Consider the following 22,646-nt stretch of genomic DNA (forward strand, 5'->3'; position numbering starts at 1 on the left):
TTCATAATAACTGTAAACTTGTAATGAAAGTGAGAGGAGAAGACTTATTCAAAAGAAAAACATAAAACATAATAAAAAATAAAAAATAAAATAAATAATGAAAAATCTTGGTCATTTTTCCAAACAACATTAAATAGATATTTAATATTTTACTATTGGTGGATCTTACCCAAAATGTTTTTAGTGCTGCGGTAAAAAATATGAATGAGAGAGAAAGAAAGAGGGAAAAAAAAAATTTAATGATACAAATTTTTAGGGCCTAAAATTAAATTTCTATATTGGTTTTATTGTAAAACGTGAATGAGAGTAGAAAAAAGAGGGAAAAAAAGTCATATAAGGAAGTAAATCTTTGGAGGATAATATTAAATTTATGTATCAATTAGAGTTCAACATAACAAGGGAGGAGAGAGAAAAGAGAAAAAAGAAGAAGTTAAATTAGAATATAAAAATTTGAGGCCTAATATAAAATCGGAATGAATAAGGAGAGATAAAAAAATAAGTTATTTTAGGATATAAATATTTGAGGCCTAATATAAAATCGAAATGAGTGGTGAATAAACAACAAAAAAGTTATTTTAGGATATAAATATTTGAGGCCTAATATAAAATTTTTATATTTATTAAAGTTTAATAATATTAGGAAATAATTATAGTAGAACTTAATATAAGGAAATTTTAAAATTTTTGGGACTTCCTATTGGCTGGAGCCTTAGGCGACCGCCTAAGTCGCCAAAGGGTCGAGCCGGCCCTGTTGTGGTGTTAGCTATGGTCTCAAAGTCAAATAATGGTAACTCTAAATCTTGATCGTGTTTAATTAGTCCTGCAGAGTAGGAATTGAACCTAATATGAATAAAATACATTTTACATAGTCCTTGAATTAACATGTAGGGTAATATGGCATGGATCCAGAAATTGGATAAACCAGTCAATAAGATCCCAAATTAAAGTCATTAATATTATTCTCCCCAAGGGATTGGATCACCCTGACTCTCTTTCCAGAATGGTATGGAACCACAATTTGGTTACTCTATATGATGCACAACAATAATAGCACTTGAGAAGGCCTATCAGAACCTCTAACAAATCAGTACTATAATTTCACTTACGAGCATGTTGGCTATTGAAAGATACAAAATGATCATTCCGTGTGTGTGTGTGTGTGAGACAGAGTTTAGCCATTGATCCTCCAATGGAAAAAAAAAAAATGAAATTTACTGCTATACCAGTTGAGCTTTACCGACTAATTGTATATGATCATTAAACCCATTGAGCAAGTCCAAGAAGAAACTTTCTAAAACCCATGATCTAATTTCCCTTCCTGTTCTCAAGCAACATAAGCAACCTGCCAAAAGTTCAATTGGGTGATTGAAAATTCACCCAATTGATTGGACATACGGTGCTAATAATATATCAATCCAACATGTAGTATGATGAAAAATGACATCAGCTAATATATTTGTTCTATCAGGTCTCAATAACATGGGTGCAATTTAGTTGAGCATCAGTCTTCTCAATACAAAGTGTAAAGTTAAGTTCTCATAAGACCTTAAATTCTAACTCTGTCAAAATATAAGTAAGACATAAAAATAATTTCCGAACACCTTCATTCCAACACAAAATCTAGTGTTGCACGAGAAAAAGTCTCATGGAATTCTGACAACTCTTTGCGAATCGGCGATCTACTAATAATACCAACATGTCTTTTGAAAGTGACAGTCATCCTCTCTAGTGCTGTCGCGTGCTTGATCAAATATTTTATCAATCCAACTTCAAGACCAAAATGATAAATCTCAATCTTAGCTTCCTTCAAATGATGAATAAATGCAACCTCTTGAGACTCCCAATACTCTATATCGAAAAAGAAATCAAGTGACTGAAACATAAAAAGCAATGATATCAAAAACAAAACAAAAAATGAGGCAAACAAGAAGAAAAGCAAAGAAAAACTTAATTGAATAGTAATATTACTTCGTCATAACCAAAAATGTAATGCTCTTTGTCCCTCATGGTCAGGGTCTTCAGATTAGGCAATCTTGTAAAAAAAGTGGCCAATGCAGGCATTTTACGAAACTCATCCCCATAAAGAAGTTCCAGATCCAAATTTTGCACATTATCCAACAGTACCCAATCTTGTGTAAACATATCCTAAAATAGCACCCATAACTAAAGTTAGCTTTATTATTATTTGGTGCAATTGGTGGTGTTGAATAGTGAAGTTGCTGTCAAAAATAACTATATATATAAATAGATATAGCAATTGTGTGAAGCATCAATGTTTAAGTACCTCTACAAGAAAGCGGTTTCCTAGTGTAACTGATTTGGCATGTTTTATATATTGAAGAAGCACATCAGCACTCTGTACAAGCTTCGAAGCATCAAAGCTGGCACTTTGTAGGCATATGGAGCTCGACTGGAAGACAAAAAAATCTCAACCCCAATAGACTTTTTGAAGGCTTGGTGCGTAAATTCTAAACAACCAATCGTCCAACATGCTAGTACTATGGTAACACTTGTCCACATTAAGTGTCTGGAGTCCCTCTGCAGATACAGTGAGACTGAGAAACCCACAGCAGTCTAATCTCAAACATTCAAGTGAGGAACTTGTGATATTGAGATTGTTTAGATTCCTTATATGTTTCAGAGTCAGCTTTTTAATCACCGGGAAGAGAGATGATACCCAATCCTCTTCTAAGTTCTGAGGAGCAGATAAGCATCTTATCTCCAAAACCCGGAGGGAACTGAAACTGCTGGTAGAGTTAGAGGAGGGAAGTTTGAGAACGCCCTTTCCAATACTGAAATTGATAAGTTCTTACGAAGATGGATAGTGGTAGAGAAATGCATTCATCTTTGGATATTTCAAGACATAGATCGAGCTCCTCAGCGTTACAAATCACTATAGCATTGTGAATCCATTTGCTTACACGAAGAGCATCCATATGCCTACAAAGTTCCAGATTGCACGAGTTCAGAACAAATCGCCGCAATTTCGCGCCATTACGCAGAGTAAGAAACCTTTCGGTCCAATTGCCCAAATTTTCCAGACTGTGTGAAGCAAAATCAAGAAACAGATCTGGGACATAGAGACATAGCTCTCTGAAACGTTTGGAGATGAGACTGGTTCGAGCGATGTCTTTGGTGGGAAGGAGGGAGAGAATTTCATGAAAAATACAATCGGGAATGTTGCTGAATCTATCAAAACTCTCTCCATCACCTCGAGGACTCTCTTACAATGAGGTACTCATTCTTGGACTTCAAGCAAAGACTAAACCCTAACCCTAATATTTTTATATATAAATCAACAAAAAAAAATACTCTGCCAGAAGAATTGCTGGATAAAAGTTCTTAACAAGCGAATGCATGCGAAACCCTAACAACAATCGACCAAGGTTGATGATGGCCACGAGCTCTGTAGAGGCCCTCTGCAACTGACAATCGGGGAAGATTTTTGGGGCATGGAATTAGACTGGGTTGAATCAACCTGGGCTCTTGTTGTAGAGTTCTATCCTAATGGACCTGTTCTTTATGTAGGCCTAATGGGCTATGGCCCAGAAGGATTTCAAGGTGCTTAAGCCCAAACATGGCTTCAAAAAAAACCACTCTATGACTGTGAGTGTCATTCGGCCTTTAGTTAGTTTAAACCCAAAAGATTTAGTTTCTTAAGCCCAATAGCAATTATAGAAGTAGAGCTTTTAGAAGTCTTTGTTTGTGAAAACCAAAACTTTTAGATAGATGAAGAAAGAAATTGTTGAATTGGAGGGAGAGCAGATGGTATATATATATATACACACGAAGTCCTCTTCATAATCATGCCCATGAAATTTTGCATTAATATTCATAAAGATAAATTTCAACCCAAGTACAGCTATAATAATGAAAAATTAGCAATCACCTGTATATTATATATTAACTCCGCTAAGTTAAATTAGAGGATTACACAATTTGCATAAAGCTAGTGGAACAACTTATATATATGTATGAAGAAATTATCATTGTCATGACAATTAGAGAAATATTGTCCATCTTTAGAAAAGCAAAGGAGACCATTACCGTATCCACAACACCAGTGGCCTCACACGATCCGCAAAAACTTTCCAGTATTCACCATGTTAATTTGAATCCACCATGCAAGGCTCCTGCATAACCATTAACCAGAAGAACATGATTTACTGCCTCGTCAAGCACCAGGACGGTAACTGTTGACTCACAATCAAACTCCGGAATCGCTCCCATGGTGAACACATAAGAATGCTTAGAACCGTATTGTAAACATTCTATAGATGGAAGTGAAGGTGGATACACGGTTGATTATGTCACTATAGGCAATGGTAACGGTATTTTCAAAAAAGTAAATTCTTTGACACCGTAGAGGTGGAGCATTGGTTGTTGGTCACTGCATGAGAGGCCAAAGCCTGGGAATCCACAGAGTTCAAATTGGTGGCCTTCTGCCCAAAATGGGTAGTAGCTGATGACTAAGCCGCTACTGCAGTCAAGAGAAGGGCAGGGAGTGTTTTACAGAATTGCAATTGACGGAGGTGTAGAGAAGGTTCATCGTTCATGAAGAGGAAGAGAGAAGGAAGGTGATGAGCTAAACTTAAGAGAGGCCCCGAAGTGAATGAAGACATGCATAACATTGTTGAAGGGCGTTCCGAGGGTTATTCAAAAAGAAAGTAAACGTGACTGGTTGATGATCTAGGCCGTCCATTTGTAGTTTAATTCTTAACTTCTTTAATTAATTAAAAAATGACATAAATAACTGAAGTCAATGGGGCAAGTAAGAGTAGATCAATCGTAAGATAAGGAATCAATTGATTTGTTTACAGCGATGATAATGATGATGATTTAAAGAATGCAAAATATAAAGTCATGTAATTTAAATTAGCCGACTCTGGTGGGTCCAACCAGCTTCTCATGCATGTGCGTGTAATTTGATACAAAAATGGTCAGTCCATATATGTGTGCGTGTGAGATATAGAGAGTAATCAACCTTCTTTTTCTCTATTTCCTAACAAAGCCAAATGTGTTGAACAGATTAAAAAGGAAAAGAGTACGCAAATTGAATGAAACAATATTTTTATGCAGAGAAGTAATGACCTGAAATTTGACAGCAAAGCATGGAGTATTAAGTACAAATGTAGTATTTGAGGAAACCTAAAAACATTGAAGATATAGATAAAGACACAGAATGGAATCTTTGAAGCTTACTTAATGTACTAAATAATTATTGAATGAGACAAACTCAAAAAGGAACACCTACAATCACACAAGGACACATATATGAAAAATAATTTCCTGGAAAGAAAGGTATTCTGAACTCCTTGAAAAGGGGCAGACAGAAACCAAAGCTTCAATGATACAATCCTACGCTCTAACAAACCAATCTATTCCCTCTTTCAATACACGGGAAAAAAATGGGAACCTATTCCCTCTTTCTAAAGAAACTAGAGCATAACTACAATAGAATATAGAAGTACATAATTCCAATATTTGAATTCTCTGAATTCCGTTATAGGCTATGTTCGGCTGCATGAAATTGGAGCCTTGGAATTGGAATTGGAGAAAAGCAACTCAGAAAATTAAACTAAAATTTTCACCAATACCAATTCCAAGGCTCCAACTCCATGCGGCCGAACACAGACATAGGTATTTTAAATTAACAGCATATTGTGTTAGTGTAGCTCATGCACCAGAGAAATGGTTTCTCAAGAAAATGCGTGTCATTGAACTACATAACAGAAACTTCTGACATAATTTAACACAATAATTTGTTAAATAATAGATCTAAAACATTTCAAACAAGTTTTCTGAACAAAGAAGGGAAATTTGTCCAGTTTCACGTATAACCATCTAAACTTTTCTTCAACAATTTTACCCAATATAAGTATCAGTCATGGATACCAGAAAACACGTACTCATCAAAAAAACAGAGTCCAGATTATGTTCTTCCACGATCTAAACATGTACCATCTAAACTTTTCTTCAACAATTTTACCCAATTAAGTATCACAATCATGGATACCAGAAAGCACGTACTCATTAAAGAGCGGTTCCTAATGAAGACGGCCAAATGCAATGATATCCTAAATATAAACTATCATTAATGAAAACCTCTAAACAATTAAAAAAAATAAAAGAAGCCACATCACCGGATATCAGTTTTTCGACACATACAATTTGATTACTCTATATGATGCACAAAGATAATAGCACTTGAGAAGGCCAATCAGAACCTCTATCAAATCAGTACTATAATTTCACTTACAACTTCATAGAATTACAATGACGGTAATAAAAGGCACACCTGTTTTTCAGGGCATAAACACTCAAACTCATCCTGTAAAATCCAAAAAGAGAAGTTACTATTCAAGTCCAACTAATAACTTAAAAAGCAAATTATAACCAACTTAAAAAATAAAAAAATAATAATAAAAACTATTCAAACAAAGGGGATGGTCCCTGAAGCTACCTTAGCACTCATCTATGTGCCTACAAGGTCATCCCATGTACATGTCTACAAAATTGATCATATGTTTGCAAACATTTCTAAACATTTAGGAAAAAATTCTTCAGCTGATAAATGCTTTGACATAAAAATATTTTACGAGCATGTTGGATATTGAAAGATACAAAATGATCATTTCGTGTGTTTGTGTGTGTGTGAGAGAGAGAGAGTTAGTTTAGCCATTGCTCCTCCAATGAAAAATAATAAAAAAATTGAAATTTACTACTACACCAGTTGAGCTGTCTCTCTCCTCTTTTCCTCTTTTTTTTTTTCCTAGTTGGTACTCACACACACTTGTCTCTTCTGAGACTTGAACCTCTAACCTCCCTTTGGGAAGTAAGAGGCTGATACCGCTAGGCGACTGGCCGGTTGTCTCTTTTGTTCTAAGAGTATACAACTAGAATGAGACAATGTGTACCTCAATATTTTCATGTAAAGAAGTAATAACCAGAAAATTTGACGGCATAGCATGGAGTATTAGTACAAGTGTAGTATTTCAGGACACCTAGAAACATTAAAGGATTTAAAGATACAGATAATAACCCAAAATGGAATCTTTGAAGCTTACTAAATGCACTAAATTATTGTTCATTTTACATTATTATACTAAAAAAACACAATCGGTGCCAGAAGCTACAGCATGCACTATGATTCTGAGAAAATCTAAAATCGCTCCTTCAGCACCTTGTCATAACAAAACTGAATACTGTTGGCATTTCCTAACATTTAACTTTGAGAAACCACCCAATTCTTCTACTCCATCCAAAAAAAATTAAATGTAACAAGGTAGTAGTATGCCCTTCCTCTCTCTGAAACAAATTACCACCACAACCATAATGTGGAAAAACCTACTTGTTAACAACCAAAAAAAAAAACGAAAAAATCTCTCACAACCATGCTTGATTGGAAACAAACAACTTCTTAATTACCAAAAACAAAAAAGAAAAAATAAAGACTTTAATCTGAACATAAATTCTCGCTGACGAAACTCTGGGTTGAATATAGAATTTTAAACAGGACATAAGGTAATACAGTATATCACAACTTGACAGGGGCAGCGCCAGGAATTTGCCGCCGGGGGGGGGCGAGAGGAGGATGGGGGAGTTATATGCTATGCATGACCCAAAATAAATCTAGCAATAAGACAACTAGCATAATTATGTTTATCTTTTTCACCAATTTGGCAATGAAAGAATAAAAAGAAATTTGAAGAAGAAGAGTAAGAAGGTCAGCAGTGCAAGAGAAGTTTATAAAGTGCAAATGTAGTGTAGCTTCTATATTTCTACTGAATTTCTTATTAAGTTTATTGTAAAGAAGATAAGCCAGAAACTACAAAATGCAATTATAAGAACAAGCTTTTATACAAGAAGACTTTTAGTAACATAAGAACTTGCCTTGCATCACAAAATACCAACTAATTGTATATGATTATTAAACCCATTGCGCAAGCCCAAGAAGAAACTTTATAAAACCCATGATCTAATTTCCCTTCCTGTTCTCAAGCAACCTGCCAATCTCCCAAGACAGTTTATTACAAAAGGAAATTTGTCAAAACCACGTCAATATAAATCTGCAAAGGGTCATGTTCAATGCATTTCAAATCCCCAAAGTGACTTTATCAAAGAAAAGAAAAAATATTTATAATTTATTATAAGCTTAATATAAATTCATGTGAAAGACCTGTATAAATAGCCGATGGAGACCTTCTTGCTCAACATTAGTAAACCTTGGTAATGCTTTGGAGACCTCCTTTATGCAAAAATAAAATAAATAAGACCTAGCACCCAAAACCTCTAAAGAAATACAAATAAAATGAGAAGATTGACAAAAAAGCTTTATGATAAATAATTAAACGAACTTTCATTGCTTATTATTCAAACATTCTATGTAAGTGTCACCTTTTAATATATACATATATACACACACTAAGATCCTATTAATTAACAAAAAGACCAATACTTGAGCAGGGAAGGAGGAAGAGAAGGTTCTAAACTATATTCTTTTCTCAGAGAGACTGTAAGAGAGATGGCTGAATCTTGAAATCTCTCTTTAAAAGTAAAAACAAAGGCAAAAAATATGTATAAATGGATAAAATAGAATAGGAAAGCACAATATATCCAACACTAAAAACCTCCTTCGAACGTGAGCAGAGAAATGTATATCCAGCTTGAATGACTTCTTTAAATTTAACTGCCTCAATGCTGGAGGAAGTTGACTTGTTTGCTCCATTTAGCATGTGCAAGGTGTACCTATATAATTGTCAGAGCTGACGGGAAGAATGTACAGTATTAGGAGATGGGTAATAAGAATCAAAACAGAAAGTTGAAACACAACAAAAAATAAAAAATAAAAGAAAATTCAAAATTCAAAATTGAAAAGGCTAATTGTAGAGTGTAGTCCCACATTTCTGGTTCATTGAACTAAAATTTGAGACACCATGTTTAAAATGAAACAGATTGAATACATAATTGGCACTGCAAATACACGACAATGCAGAAAATCCTGGGATAGAAATGGACACAAAAATAACAGTGGTTCACTGTTCACAGTACACATGAGAAATTGATTTTTTTTTCAGAACAATTGTTATATTACAAACAAGAAATGGGAATGTTCTAAAGAATTTATAGAAAATTCAAACATTTTGAACTCATAATAATTAGTAATCTAACAATACTAACTCATATATACACAAAAATGAAGATGCATACACATATATAGAGGGACTTACCTTTCTTCTCCAATCAGAATCTGTGCATCTGCATACAACAATGAGGCAAAATCTAGGCAATTGATGTTGTTGCGTCTAGGGATTTTGAGAGAGCGAGCCTTGCAAGCCAATCGATGAACGAAAATTCTAAATTGAGATTTAGGGTTTTGGAAAGGGTGAAGTTGACAGGGAGCCTGAGCGTTGAGAGAAGACTATATACAGCTGAACGTTCAGGCAGGCTAAGAGTAGGAGAAGAAAAGATTCGAAAGAAAGAAAAATTAAAAATGAGAAAAGGAAATGGATGAAAGACAAGGGAAAATCTTGGAATGGGTCTATTCTAAGAACCTAAACTTGGATATTTTTTCTTTAAATTAAAAATAATGTTCCTATTAATTATCAAGCATAATAGGACTGAGTGCAAGTCTGAGTCAATACCATATATACATTAAGAATGGTCTATTTATTAGTTTATGCAGTTCTTTCTAGATTAACAAATCCCGCAGTTTCGTTTGTAACAAGACTGTGAGACCACCATATCAATAAATGACAGGCAGTCTCCAAGAAATCTAAAATTTGAGTAGGACATATCATATTCCACATTCTTTGTCGCTGATCACAGCCAGCTGAAACCAGGGAACGCATGCAATCACCAAAAATACTCTGCAAGTTCAATTGGGTGATTGAAAATTCAGAACAAAAACATTACTCCATTATTTTTGCATTCAAACTAGTGATCACCAAAACATGGAAGCTCAATAATGTAATTTACCTATGTCGGTAATGCTGACATATATGTTCACACAGAATGATAAAATGCATGAAAGCTAGTACAACTGATAAATTTTACTATGTTTCTAAATCACCAGATAATTCAATTGGAATGCAAATCTGAATTGGTATCAATTCGATGTGAGAACCCCTTTGCTTGTGGCAACTTCCCACTGACTGAGCATGAAGATTTTATGATTGAAAGGGCGTCAGGAGTATACCTTTATATATTATGATCGTGATGACTTTCAAATTTTCCTATAAGTTGTCTCCTTGATTCTGCCAGCAAATGCACATAATTGCATCTTTGCCAAAATCCTTTGTCCGTAACAATCATCTATGTAGAAGGAAATTGCCAGATAGTTTCTTCCTTGTCTTTCTTGTGCACAGTAGTCTAACTCCCTCCAACAGAAGCACTCATAAAAAAAAAAAATAATAATAATAATAATAATAATAAATAAAAGAAGTGATTGGATATTCGGTGCTAATAAAATATCAAACCAGCACGTAGCATGATGAAAAATGACATCAGCTAATATATTTGTTCTATCAGGTCTCAACAATATGAGTGCAATTTAGTTGAGCATCAGTCTTCTCAATACAAAGTGTAAAGTTAAGTTCTCATAAGACCTTAAATTCTAACTCTGTCAAAATATAAGTCTTAAAGACATAAAAATAATTTCCTAACACCTTCATTCCAACACAAAATCTAGCGTTGCACAAGAAAAAGTTTCATGGAATTCTGACAACTCTTTGCAAATCGGCGATCTACTAATACCAACATGTCTTGAGAAAGTGACAGTGATCCTCTCTAGTGCTGTCGCGTGCTTGATCAAATATTTTATCAGTCCAACTTCAAATCCCCAATGATGAATCTCAATCTCCACTTCCTTCAAATGAAGAATAAATGCAACCTCTTGAGACTCCCAGTACTCTATATCGAAATCATGTGACTGAAACAAAAAAGCAATGATATCAACAACAAAACAAAAAAATGAGGCAAACAAAAAGAAAAGCAAAGATAGACTTAATTGAATAGTAATATTACTTCGTTATAACCAAAAATGCAATACTCGATGTCTCTCATGGTCAGGGTCTTCACATTAGGCAATCTTGTAAAAAAAGTGGCCAATGCCGGCATTTTACGATCCTCATTCCCGCAAGGAAGTTCCAGCTCCAAATTTTGCACATTATCCAACAGTCCCAAATCTTGTGTAAATATATCCTAAAATAGCACCCATAACTAAAGTTAGCTTTAATATTATTTGGTGCAATTGGTGGTGTTGAATAGTGAAGTTGCTGTCTAAGATAAATATATATATATATATATAGCAATTGTGTGAAGCATCAATGTTTAAGTACCTCCTCAAGAAAACGGTCTCTTAGTGTAACTGATTTGGCATGTTTTATATATTGAAGAAGCACATCAGCACACTGTACGAGCCTCGTAGCATCAAAGCTGGCACTTTGAAGGCATATAGAGCTCCCATAGAAGGCAAATTGATCTTGACACCAATTGATTTTTTGAAGGCTGGGAGCATAAATTCTAAACAACCAACCGTCCCATTTGTAGCTGCTACTCTCGTAACAATACTCCACATGCAGTGTCTGGAGTCTATCTGCAGACACAATGACTGAGAGAAGGCCACAGACCATTAAGGTCAAACATTCAAGAGACGAGCTTATGATATTGAGATTGTTTAGATCACTTATAACTTCGAGATTCAACTTTTTAATCACCGGGAAGAGAGATGAAACCCAATCCTCTTCTAAGTTCTGGGGAGCAAAGAAGCTTCTTATCTCCAAAACCTGGAGGGAACTGAAACTGCTGGTAGAGATAGAGGATGGCAGTTTGAGAATGCCCCTTCCAAGTCTGAAATTGACCGTTCTTAAGAAGATGGATAGCGGTAGATAAATGCTTTCTTCTTCGGACATTTCAAGAGATAGATCGAGCTCTTCAGCGTTGCAAATGACTGTAGCATTGTGAATCCATTTGCATACACGATCAATCTGAGTCGGACCAAGAGAATTGGACGTGGTCAGAGCAAATCGCCGCAATTTCGCGCCATCACGCAAAGTAAGAAACCTTTCGGTCCAATTGCCCAAATTTTCCAGACTGTGTGAAGCAAAATCAAGAAACAGATCTGGGACATAAAGACATAGCTCTCTGAATCGTTTGGAGACGAGACTCATTCGAGCGATGTCTTTGGTGGGAAGGAGGGTGAGAATTTCAAGAAGAATGTAATCGGGAATGTTGCTGAATCTATCAAAACTCTCTCCATCACCTCGACGACTCTTCAATGATGTACTCATTCTTGGACTTCAAGCAAAGACTAAACCCTAACCCTAACCTTAACCCTAATCTTTTATATATAAATCAACAAAAACGAATTACTCTGCCAGAAGAATTGCTGAATAAAAGTTCTTACCGAGCGAATGCATGCGAAACCCTAACCACAATCGACGAAGGTTTAAGATGACGATGAGCTGTGTAGACACCTCTGCAACTGACGAACGGAGTAGAGTAGAGAAGACTGGGGCATGGAATTAGATTGGGTTGAATCGACTTGGGCTGCTGTTGTAGAGTTCTGTCCTAATGGGCCTGTTCTTTTTGTAGGCCTATTGGGCTAATGACAGTGGACTATGGGTTATCTTTCCTTTGAGCTGCACACACTTATTTAATTACCCCTAAAAAAACACAAGAAAATCAGAATTTACTTTTTTAAATCTTTCCTCTGATTTATAAAAAAACACATTTACTTAAAAAAAAAATTAAAATTAAAAAAAAAAAAATCAAAAGTTAGAAGAATTTTCTTCCATCAAAAAGGCAAACTCAGTTCACAAGACTCTTTCTATTGTATGATCTGGGGAGGGTCTTTCCTTTGATTTTTGCACAAGGCTTCAGTGTAGCCTTACTTTTGAGTCGTAATAGAACAATTTTACGTTGGGCCAAAACTCATCCACCAAGAAATTGCAATACATATAATTAGTAAATTACCGAGGCTGGCCCAACAATTCTAATCGTGGATTTGATTCACAATTTTCATCCTAGCCCAAATGTTACACATCCTAAATGTGACCCACTTTGGAAAGTTTATTTATTTTTAGGCTTTGTTTGTTTCGACCTTTTTTAGATAAAATATTTTTTATTTTTACTTTTTTTGTGTTTGCTAAAAGTTTATGTCGAGGTTGAGGGAGTCCAGCAAAGCACGTAAAATAACTTGCCGAAAATTGATGGATAAGTTATTTTTTGTTAAATTTTAATATTTTTTTGCTTCGTAAATATTTTACGATAACCAAACACCAAAAAATAAAAATAAAAAAATTGAAAAATATTTTATATCCAAACAAACGGAGTCTTAATATATAAACTCTACCAGAGCAACTTGGATTTTGTTTGAGTTTTATTTTTTTTCAAAAATTAAATTGAGTTGAATTTTAGTTGTTATGCTTGTGTTTGAATGCTAATAGCAATGTTATCATTCCCTAATGTACCATTGTATATATCATACATATTTATATTGCTTGGTCCAATGATATATGGTATATTAACTAATTTTAATTTAAAGAGTTACTAAAATTATTAAGAGTAAGTCTATTATGAGATCGAAGCGTTATCTGGACGGTGAACTTGCATCATTTTTCAATAAATCAATTGCAATAAATGAGCATTATCTCGTAACAAGGCTAGCCTTTTTTAGGCAGCAATATCATTTACATTAAGAATACTAATTAGGCTATTCTATAAATTTTTAGATTATAGAATGTAAAATCACTTGTACTTTTCATAAATTAACACTCCTAAATCTTGCAATAATAAGAGTCTCGTGACTTAATTTTTATTTTTTATGGTAACAATATTATTTATATTGATGGTACTACTTAAATTGTTCTATAAATTTCTAGATCATATAATGTAAATATAAACGTACTTTCAAAAATCACCATGAAAGACCTCACAATGATAGGAATGGTAAAAGTCTTCTGCACTGAAATACTAATTTTTCTGAAGCGCAGTATCATTTATATTGATAGTGCTTCTTAGATTATTCATTAAATTTCTACATCATAGAATGTAAAGACAAATGTGCTTTTTGAAAATCAATATTTTCAGAACCTCACAATGACACGATTCTCCATAAATTTCTAAATCATAAAATGCAAAAACAAATACAGGCACGGGCTCAATTCAGGCCAGTGGGGGCGGTTGCCACCACTAGAATTTTTTTAATTTACATTATTAGCTATAGTTTTAATTAAAATTTTAAAAATGTTCCTACTCAATTTTTCTAATTTAAATTATTACCTATTGTTTCAACCAAAATTTAAAAAATACCCCCACTGGATTTTTTCCAATTTACATTATTACATATATTTCAATTAAAATTTTAAAAATGCCCCCACTTGAATTTTCTAATTTACATTATTACCTATAGTTTCAAATAAAATTTCAAAAATGCCCCCACTTAATTTTTAAAAAACTCCATTTCACATTTTTTACCCCACTATTTATAAAAATTATTATGTTTATTATTTTATTTTAAAAATATTTGTTTTCAATTTATTTATTCTTCACCATTTCGTCTATGAACAAATGCACTTTTCAAAAATTTACTCTTTCTAAACCTTACAATGACAAATCTTGCAATGACAAGAGTTTCCAAAAGTCTTGTGCATTGAACTAACATTTTTCTTACACAACAATATTATTTATATTGACAGTAATACTTAGCCGGTTCTATCAATTTCTAGAATATCTAATGCAAAGACAAATGCACAGTTAGCTTCTATTCATTTTTTTGGTCCGTTCAGATGGGGTAGTTGGGAAAAAGAGAGAAAGCAAATGGAACTGAGATAATAAATGGAGGTTTATCATGTGTTTTTTGAAATAATTAAGAGAGAAATTTCAATTGTTGATCTACAAAAACAAGAAGAAATTAGAGAAAGAATAGAGTGTAACAAATTGATAATCATCTTCCACATATATATATATATATTATTCATTGTTTAATCTTGTTTTTACAAGTATTTTTTTTTTCAAAAAAAAAATAAAAAATTGTCGAGCCATCAAAAAATATTGGACTTACTTGATTTGTAATTTTGATAATAGTTATCAAGAATTCAGATAACAGAAAGCAATTTTTAAAAAAGACAATTCTCTGAAAAGAGATCTTTTATAACTGAGTTTTGAAAAAATTAAACCAAGCAAAAATTTTTGTATAATTTTTTATTTTCAGTTTTCTAAGAATAAAAAATTATTTATAGGATTACAAATCAAACAAGACTATTGTTTTAAAAAATTAGTTGGTGTTTGGCAACGCAGCAGTTTGCAAAGCACTTTTGATAATTATTCTCATTTCAAAAATCAATCTCTCTCTAGATATTTCACTTCTACTTGCCAAACAAATATCCATTGCCTAAACAAATATCTATTGCTTCAACAAATATATATATATATATATATATATATATATATATATATATATTTTATTTATTTTAAGTATAAATGATGGAAAATTTTCAAATTAAAGACGCTTTTAATTTGTACACGACAATTAGGCACAAAAATACAGACACTATAAAGTAGTTTAGAAAGATAAGCAAGGGAGGAAAGCAGTGTGAACACACTTTGGGTACATGTACCACAAATGGTAGAGGAATGAACACGTGGTCATTTTCGTTGAAATATTTAATGAAATATTCCAAAAAACAGAAGGTAACATTGAATTTTCATATATATATATATATGATGCATATATATATGTATATATAATATTGTTGTGTCCATCTGACACGTATAGCATGCAAAATTAATGATTCATACATTCTATTATCTCGTCAAAATATCATCTCAAGATGAAAAAATGCCATGCTAATTGATATTTAACATGAAAATAGTTACGGCCACAGTTAATTGTTGTATGGTGGCAATTTTATATGCTTGTGATGTGGTATGTTAAAGTTTTTAAAATTTTCTGATTATATTACTAAATGATTTTACCAATCCCTTTCTGGAAAATAATTTACTTAAGTCTCTTTTATTTTTGTAAATATGAATTTGATTCTTTAACTTTACCCCTCTATTTTAAATGTCATGTTCATATTTTTCTCTTAATATATAACCAATTTAGCAATAACTTACTTTATTAATGTACTATTTTAGATAGACAAATATACTAAAGAAATGTTCATTTTCTCCAAACATCCTTTGCTTAGGGTTTTGGCTTGAGATACGATATCCGACAAATTAATTTTTCATTAGTATTTTGGCTTCGATTGAGATACGATATTTCATAAATTAATTTTCTGTTAACATATCATAGAATAATTTTATTTATATACTTATGTATTTTGCAATTATGTAACCGTTTGTTCCCCTTGTTGTCCTAACAAAGCTTTTTCGATACATCCAATTGATCTTATATAATAGTCAATCCTATATAGAAAATGGGAATGATTGATGGATTACCGGATACATTAATTATTCTACTTTCACTTTCTAGTACATCGGTACATTAATATCATAGTAGGAGAATCTCATAATCATCCAATCGATACATGCCCTTAGGAGAATCTTACGAGATGATCTCCGATAGACATGAATTGAATCCCAAGAACTACATGGGGGCATTTCCAATGTAGACGGTTTTGGCTTCGATCGAAATATAATATCTAACAAATTAAGTTTCAGTTAGGATTTTGGCTTTGATTGAGATGCGGTAACCAACAAATTAAGTTTCCGTAACATTATGGAGAACAATTTCATTTATTTATTTGCAATAAATTAACCGCCTGTTGACCATGTTATTCTAGCAAAGCTTTTTCGATACGTCCAATCGATCTTAATGGGAGTCAATCCAAAATAGTTCGAGAAAGTTATTAATCAAAAGGCGACAAGCGAAAACTTTCTTCTATCAATGCCCAATTCGATACGTCCAATCAATCTTAATAGCAGTCAATCCAAAATAGTTAGGAGAAAGTTATTAATCAAAAGGCGACAAGCGAAAACTTTCTTCCATCAGTGCCCGATAAGGTGCTTTTTAGATTAAGTCAATAGCCTACCAACACGTAAGGTTTTGATTTTGCTTGAGAACCTATAAACAAGGGAGACGAGAATATCTTGTTCAAAAGTTCCACTTTTCTAAATAGTGAGAAAATGATATGACTTTCACTTCACGTCTTAGAAGTTGACTATTTAGATTTCTTTCTTCCTCGTTCCGTAAGAAGGAAGAGAGGTGAATGGAAGATAGAAATAAATGAACAAACTTCATTCGTTCGGTAGTAAGGAGACAACAAGAGAAAGGATAATAAGATGAATGATTCATTTTTAATTCACAAATTTTCATCCCTATAAACATGGATGGATAAAAGGAAGGAAGGGAAGACAAGTAAAACTATTATAAACGTTTTAAATTATAATATTATCTTTCATAAATTACAATACTATAAATAGTGACGAGTATAATTAATGGTAAAAATAATTTAAAACTCTATTTAATTTCTCTTATAGTTTAACGAACACAATAAGTTAATAGTTTTTTCTCTTCTTTTTCGTCCAACCGAACAATCCTTCTCTAAAGATTTCTGATCCATCCATTTTTCTCTCCCTTCTATCTAATTTATTTTCCTTCCTATTGAACAAAGCATTGGAGTCGCTTAACTTTTTTTCACTAATTGTCTAGTGTGAACGTACGTGCAAGGGTAAAAAGACTACACGTACTTTAATAGTGGACTATAGTTTCCACTAAAACTCAAACCCTTAACCTTCTTTTAAAAAATAGGAGTGTAGTATTGCCCTCTCTCTCCCTTTGCCATTCCCTTGGTTATTTTTCCTCAATGTCAAGGAGGGTACAAAATATAATTATTTCCTTTAATTTTGAGTTAATTTTAATTATGTTTCCTTTCAGGCAAACCAAATAGACATCTCGCAGGATCGTGTGAGATCTATGACCCTGGATGCAACATCTCACCAATTAATAAGCTCAATGTCCATTTTGGTAATTTCGATCACTTTCCCATTCTATAAGAACCAACTACCCATGATGACTCACAAACGCACTTGAGCCAAATTTAAACACTGGAAGAAGTGCTTGGCAAATCTCACCTAAGGTGACAAGTCCAGAATCTCTCTCTCTCTCTCTCTCTCTCTCTGTCTGTGTGTTTTTGTGTGTGTTGATTACTTACTCAATGTATCTCTTTCTCTCTTTTCAGTTCAAGCTTCAAAGATAAGTCATAAGCAATGGAATTGCCAGGCTTTGATGAATTACCACTTCCAGATCTTCCTTTGTTCAGCACTCTCTCGACACCAGAATTTGAATTCGAGCACACGGCGGAGTGGACTTATGAAGAAAACAAGCAGTTCGAGGATGCTTTGGCTGAATTTGATCCTACCTCGCCATTCTTCTTCGAAAATGTTGCTTCCAAGGTACCATGGAAGTCCATTGGACAGATCAAAAAGCACTACGAGGCACTTGTCGAAGACATAGAGATGATAGAATCTGGTCTTGTCCCCATGCCCGATTATCGTGAAGCTGCAGAGGAGCCTCAAGGTGGCATGGAGATCAAGAATGGGAAAGGATCTTCTTCGTGCGCTAAAAAGCCTAATGACAACCATTCACGGCGAAGGGGGCTTCCATGGACTGAAGAAGAACACAAGTATAGCTCTTAATTAAGCTTTATATATATATATATATATATATATAGATTCATTTAATCTCGAGTTTTTTTCTTTTTCTGGTACTTTGTTTGCAGGTTAGCTTTTGGTGGATTTCCCTCTTCTTGAGCTTAAGAATTGCATGCATGTTAGGTTTTTTTTTTTTTTTTTTAAGAATAATCTTGTTTTTCTATCATTTTCTTGGGTTTTTTTTTTTTATTTTTTTTAAAGAGAGGTGGTTCTATTAAATCTGAATGTAATTTTCTGCAAATTAATTTAATTAATTGATTGGTGAAATAAGATCATAGCTGGATCTATTTAAAATTAAAAATACATAAAAAGACTCTTTTAAAACTTTATTAATTACTTACGTGGACTATTCAGAGGTGATAATCACTATTCTTTTGTCATATATAACAATTTGAGCACTCCATCAAACTAAAGATGCCTACTTAATTAATGTTGACAATTTTCCACTAGTCAAAACACAAATTCCTCCATTGGAACCATTTTCTCTTTCACTTTCCTTCACTTTCTCGGTGGATAATTTATTTTCCTAGCCAGCTAGTCATGAAACTACTGTATATGATTATTTTCTTATGAAGCTCTCCTTAATTTTTCTAGTGTGTCTTAATATTTGTGCATGTTTATTAGCACTTTAATTTCCTTTTTTGTTGCATTCACCTAATTATTTCTGTTCTTTTTCTCTCTTTTTGGATTGTTCGATCATGGAGGTTGTTCCTAATGGGACTAAACAAGTATGGGAAAGGTGACTGGAGGAGCATATCAAGGCACTATGTTGTGACCAAGAACCCTACTCAAGTTGCTAGCCATGCCCAAAAGTTCTTCAGGCGCCAGAACAGCTCCACGCCGCGCGATCGGCGTCGCCCAAGCATTCATGACATCCAGTCTGTCAACTCCACCTCACTCTCGCTGCCTCAGAGGCACAGAGTCCCCCCAAACCCCAAACCACCGGTTCCGGCCATATCCCAGCCTTTCAGCCTTACTCACATGTACAACCCTAATCCCATGACTGGTGAACTGAGTCAGAGTGGCCGCGTTTTCCCACTAGGATCCTCCACATTCCCAATTGTAAACTCTATGGTGACCAACCAACCCTCCGGTGAAGACCATCCATCGTTCCGGCTTCCCTTTTTTCTCGGGAACCAATCATGGGGCTGAGCTCTGAAAGTGAAGACATAAAAAATATAGTTAAAGTTGGTGTCTTTGTTCTTATGCTTTTCCTGTCTGCCTTCGTTTTTCGTTTGGGGAGTGGGTGGGTGAAGAGGGCTTTGTTGTGTTTTCAGCTTTCTGTGTTTGTTTAGTTGTGTCTAGTTCCTAAAATGAAATTAAATGTGTAGTTTGTTTGCAAAACCAGCCTCATGATCGAGTGTCTGAAATTTTGATGACTATCTTTGCTAGTTTGTTTGTCACATATATGCCAATGCAAAGTTTGACTTGTAATTAAGACAAGGAGTGATTCTGGTGATTACTTCATCTCTCATGCATGTCCTTACATAGGTGCGATGGCAACTTGGGGAGGTCAGGTGGTATAAGTGAGATATATATATATATATATATATAATTGAACTACTTATTAGTTATCCATCTTTGGTTTTATAATTTTTTTTAAGGGGACATGCAATGAATGCATTGTCCCCTTTTAAAATTACCAAATTGTCCTATTTAATTTAAATATATATAGTTACAAAATTTGAAATTTTTTAAAAAGATAAAGGACGGTGATGGAAATATAAAGAAAAGATGCTTTAACTTTTCAAAAAGGACAACTAATTTGGGACATGTAAAAAGAAAAAAATGGACTACTGATAAGGGACAAGGGGAGTATAACTTTGATAATTTTGTTGACCTCACCTAAAACTCTCAATAATTATGATTACACACGACCAACTGCACAGTTGCAAGACTGGCTCAACCATAAGACAATTAAAGTAGTCGTCTAAAGCCTCCAATAGAAGAAGAATTCCATCCATGTGAACTTATTATATTATTTATATATTTCTTTTAATGTATTAGTTATGTTTTGTTTGATATATTAATTATTAAATTAATACAATTGCTCTTTTATTGGTTAGTCAGTACAAGTTTCTTTTAATAGGAGAATAATTTTTAAATAAAAATTATTAGTGTAGTATTAATATTAGAGAAGAAACTATATCAGATAATTTCTTGATCTCTCTTCCCAACAATGAATGAAAATGGGAGAAATGTAACTTAATCCCCCTTTTTTTATGATGGTAAATCACTACCTGAACGAATCTTATCCTTTGTGTTAATTCTATTTTTTAATTTTTTTAATTTAGTATAATATAAATAATATATTGATATAGGTTCTTATAAATATATTTTTATTGAATAGCAATTAGAATGTATGATTCATGAACATGAATACCAACAAATAAATCAAAATGTTCTATGGAATCATGAAAAACGGAAAGATTCCTTAGTACTAATTATGCCATTCCATTATGTTGACGATTTTTAAAACTATTCATGTCACGATCATAGTATGATGCCGGGGTCAGGCAAGTATATACGTAATTCACCAATCTATCATGGACTAGTATTAACTCATTTATCCTTTAAAAATACCTGTTGGGGAGGAATAAAAGAAGAATAATGATAGAAAAAGTGAATGATTATATCCGAACTTTCCCCGAATTTGAGTCAAATTGGTTAAAAGACTTTTACGTGAGTATTTTAACGTCTTCTCTAACCTCACGTGGCTTGGGTAGGTTTTGTCTCTTTCAACCTCACAAACCACGTCCTAGCACTCGTGATCCACTTGACTATGATTTGACGAAAAACCAAAAACATAGAAGAAAAGGGAGGAGGGGTCATGAGAGAGTGTGTTCTCCAATTCCGCCTTTGGGAATCTGGCTTTCAAATTTTTTTCTTACCAAAAAGAGTCAAATTATATGTGAGAGGATTCGAAAACTATATCGGATCAACTTCTGGTTGCAATTAGTGTTGGCTTCTATTGAATATTCTCTTTGCTGATTTGATATTTGTGTTTTCTTATCAATTGCAGTACTCGAAGAAACCATTTCATTTTTTCTTTTTCGTTTTGAGATCGGTGATCGAACAGAGTTCAAATTTAGATTGTGGGTGAAAATCATCGTTCCGTAAACAAAACACATATATTGAGGCTTGAGGTCTGGTTAACCCATGTCTTAAGAGGAAATGTTAAAAACTCATTTTATGAATTTTAATGAACGTGTCACGTGATTTCGTCACATAGAGATTCGATAAAAATTCAGGAATAATAATTTGTTCCCCTATCACACTACTTATAAAAAAAATAAAAAAATAAATAGAAATAAATAGAAATTTATGCTATGTCTCCTATTTCCCTCCGATTGTAATTTAATTGATCATAGCACTGCCCTATCAAGGCGGAAGCCAGCTGTGGGTTTGTTCGTGAAAGAAAAAAAGGAAGTAAAATTTCAGGTGTAGATAATTTTAGTAATGTATTAGAAATGTTAATAACTCATCCAATGAGGTGATATTTTGATACTCTGAAGGGTAATCACATTCCGCTCTTCTTGCTGCACATCTTTAATACAATAACACTTTTTGAAGTGCAAATATCACCTCACTTTCACTAATAAATAAGTGGGATAAATTAACGAGAAACAATAATTTTTAATGCAATAGTCAAAATAATATATGGTAGCATATTTATGAGTGTAACAAAAATGCTCACTCCAGCAGCCACTCCAGCATGTAGCATATTTATGAGGCTACATGTTGACTGGTTTCGACTTGTCTTGATCTCATCAGAGGAACTGCTTCAGCTCCCGATCAATTTGTGAGAGGATGGCCAACTCCCTTCTTCATAGTCAAGTCCACGACTAGCGACAAGCTTCTTTAACTGAACCGAGTTGACCTGTCTGAACTCTAAAAAGATACCACCTTGTGGTCCTACACACCCCTTCTCTGGAATCATTCCCAGTCAATTGTTGCTCTTAACCAACCAGCATGTGTATCTTCCT

General features: G+C 33.6%; 3 protein-coding genes across 4 annotated transcripts; 2 read left to right on the forward strand and 1 right to left on the reverse strand.

Annotated features, from left to right (window-relative positions):
* Positions 1-1,568: 1,568 nt before the first annotated feature.
* LOC132266498 (putative F-box/FBD/LRR-repeat protein At4g03220) lies at positions 1,569-12,534 on the reverse strand. 2 transcript variants are annotated; one of them, XM_059767379.1, is made up of 4 exons: positions 11,340-12,534; positions 11,026-11,202; positions 10,865-10,930; positions 10,691-10,830 (listed from the first exon to the last, which is right to left on the reverse strand). In XM_059767379.1, the coding sequence occupies exons 1-4, from the start codon at positions 12,288-12,290 to the stop codon at positions 10,822-10,824; spliced, it is 1,203 nt and encodes a 400-aa protein (XP_059623362.1). In that variant the 5' UTR covers positions 12,291-12,534; the 3' UTR covers positions 10,691-10,821. The 2 variants fall into 2 exon arrangements, with proteins under 2 accessions (XP_059623361.1, XP_059623362.1); XM_059767378.1 differs by having other exon boundaries at positions 1,569-10,930.
* A 5,682-nt stretch (positions 12,535-18,216) lies between these two features.
* Positions 18,217-18,759, forward strand: LOC132316289 (protein RADIALIS-like 1). The gene is made up of 2 exons (XM_059814795.1): positions 18,217-18,632; positions 18,729-18,759. Exons 1-2 carry the CDS (start codon positions 18,217-18,219, stop codon positions 18,757-18,759), a joined length of 447 nt encoding a protein of 148 aa, XP_059670778.1.
* Positions 18,760-19,374: 615 nt separating this feature from the next.
* Positions 19,375-19,812, forward strand: LOC132316290 (transcription factor DIVARICATA-like). The gene has a single exon (XM_059814797.1). It carries the CDS (start codon positions 19,375-19,377, stop codon positions 19,810-19,812), a length of 438 nt encoding a protein of 145 aa, XP_059670780.1.
* Positions 19,813-22,646: the final 2,834 nt, after the last annotated feature.

Source organism: Cornus florida, unplaced genomic scaffold (genome assembly GCF_030987335.1).
Source record: "Cornus florida cultivar Cherokee Brave unplaced genomic scaffold, ASM3098733v1 CherokeeBrave_3.0.0_Hap2_Chr07, whole genome shotgun sequence".
In the NCBI taxonomy this organism is placed as follows: domain Eukaryota; kingdom Viridiplantae; phylum Streptophyta; class Magnoliopsida; order Cornales; family Cornaceae; genus Cornus; species Cornus florida.

Coding starts and splice junctions, on each gene's coding strand:
- LOC132316289 (XM_059814795.1), top strand. CDS start 18,217: ATGGAATTGCCAGGCTTTGATGAATTACCACTTCCAGATCTTCCTTTG. Junction 18,633..18,728: donor TGGACTGAAGAAGAACACAA/GTATAGCTCTTA, acceptor CTTTGTTTGCAG/GTTAGCTTTTGGTGGATTTC.
- LOC132266498 (XM_059767378.1), bottom strand. CDS start 12,290: ATGAGTACATCATTGAAGAGTCGTCGAGGTGATGGAGAGAGTTTTGAT. Junction 11,203..11,339: donor GAGACCGTTTTCTTGAGGAG/GTACTTAAACAT, acceptor GTGCTATTTTAG/GATATATTTACACAAGATTT. Junction 10,931..11,025: donor GCATTTTTGGTTATAACGAA/GTAATATTACTA, acceptor TTTTTGTTTCAG/TCACATGATTTCGATATAGA.
- LOC132316290 (XM_059814797.1), top strand. CDS start 19,375: ATGGGACTAAACAAGTATGGGAAAGGTGACTGGAGGAGCATATCAAGG.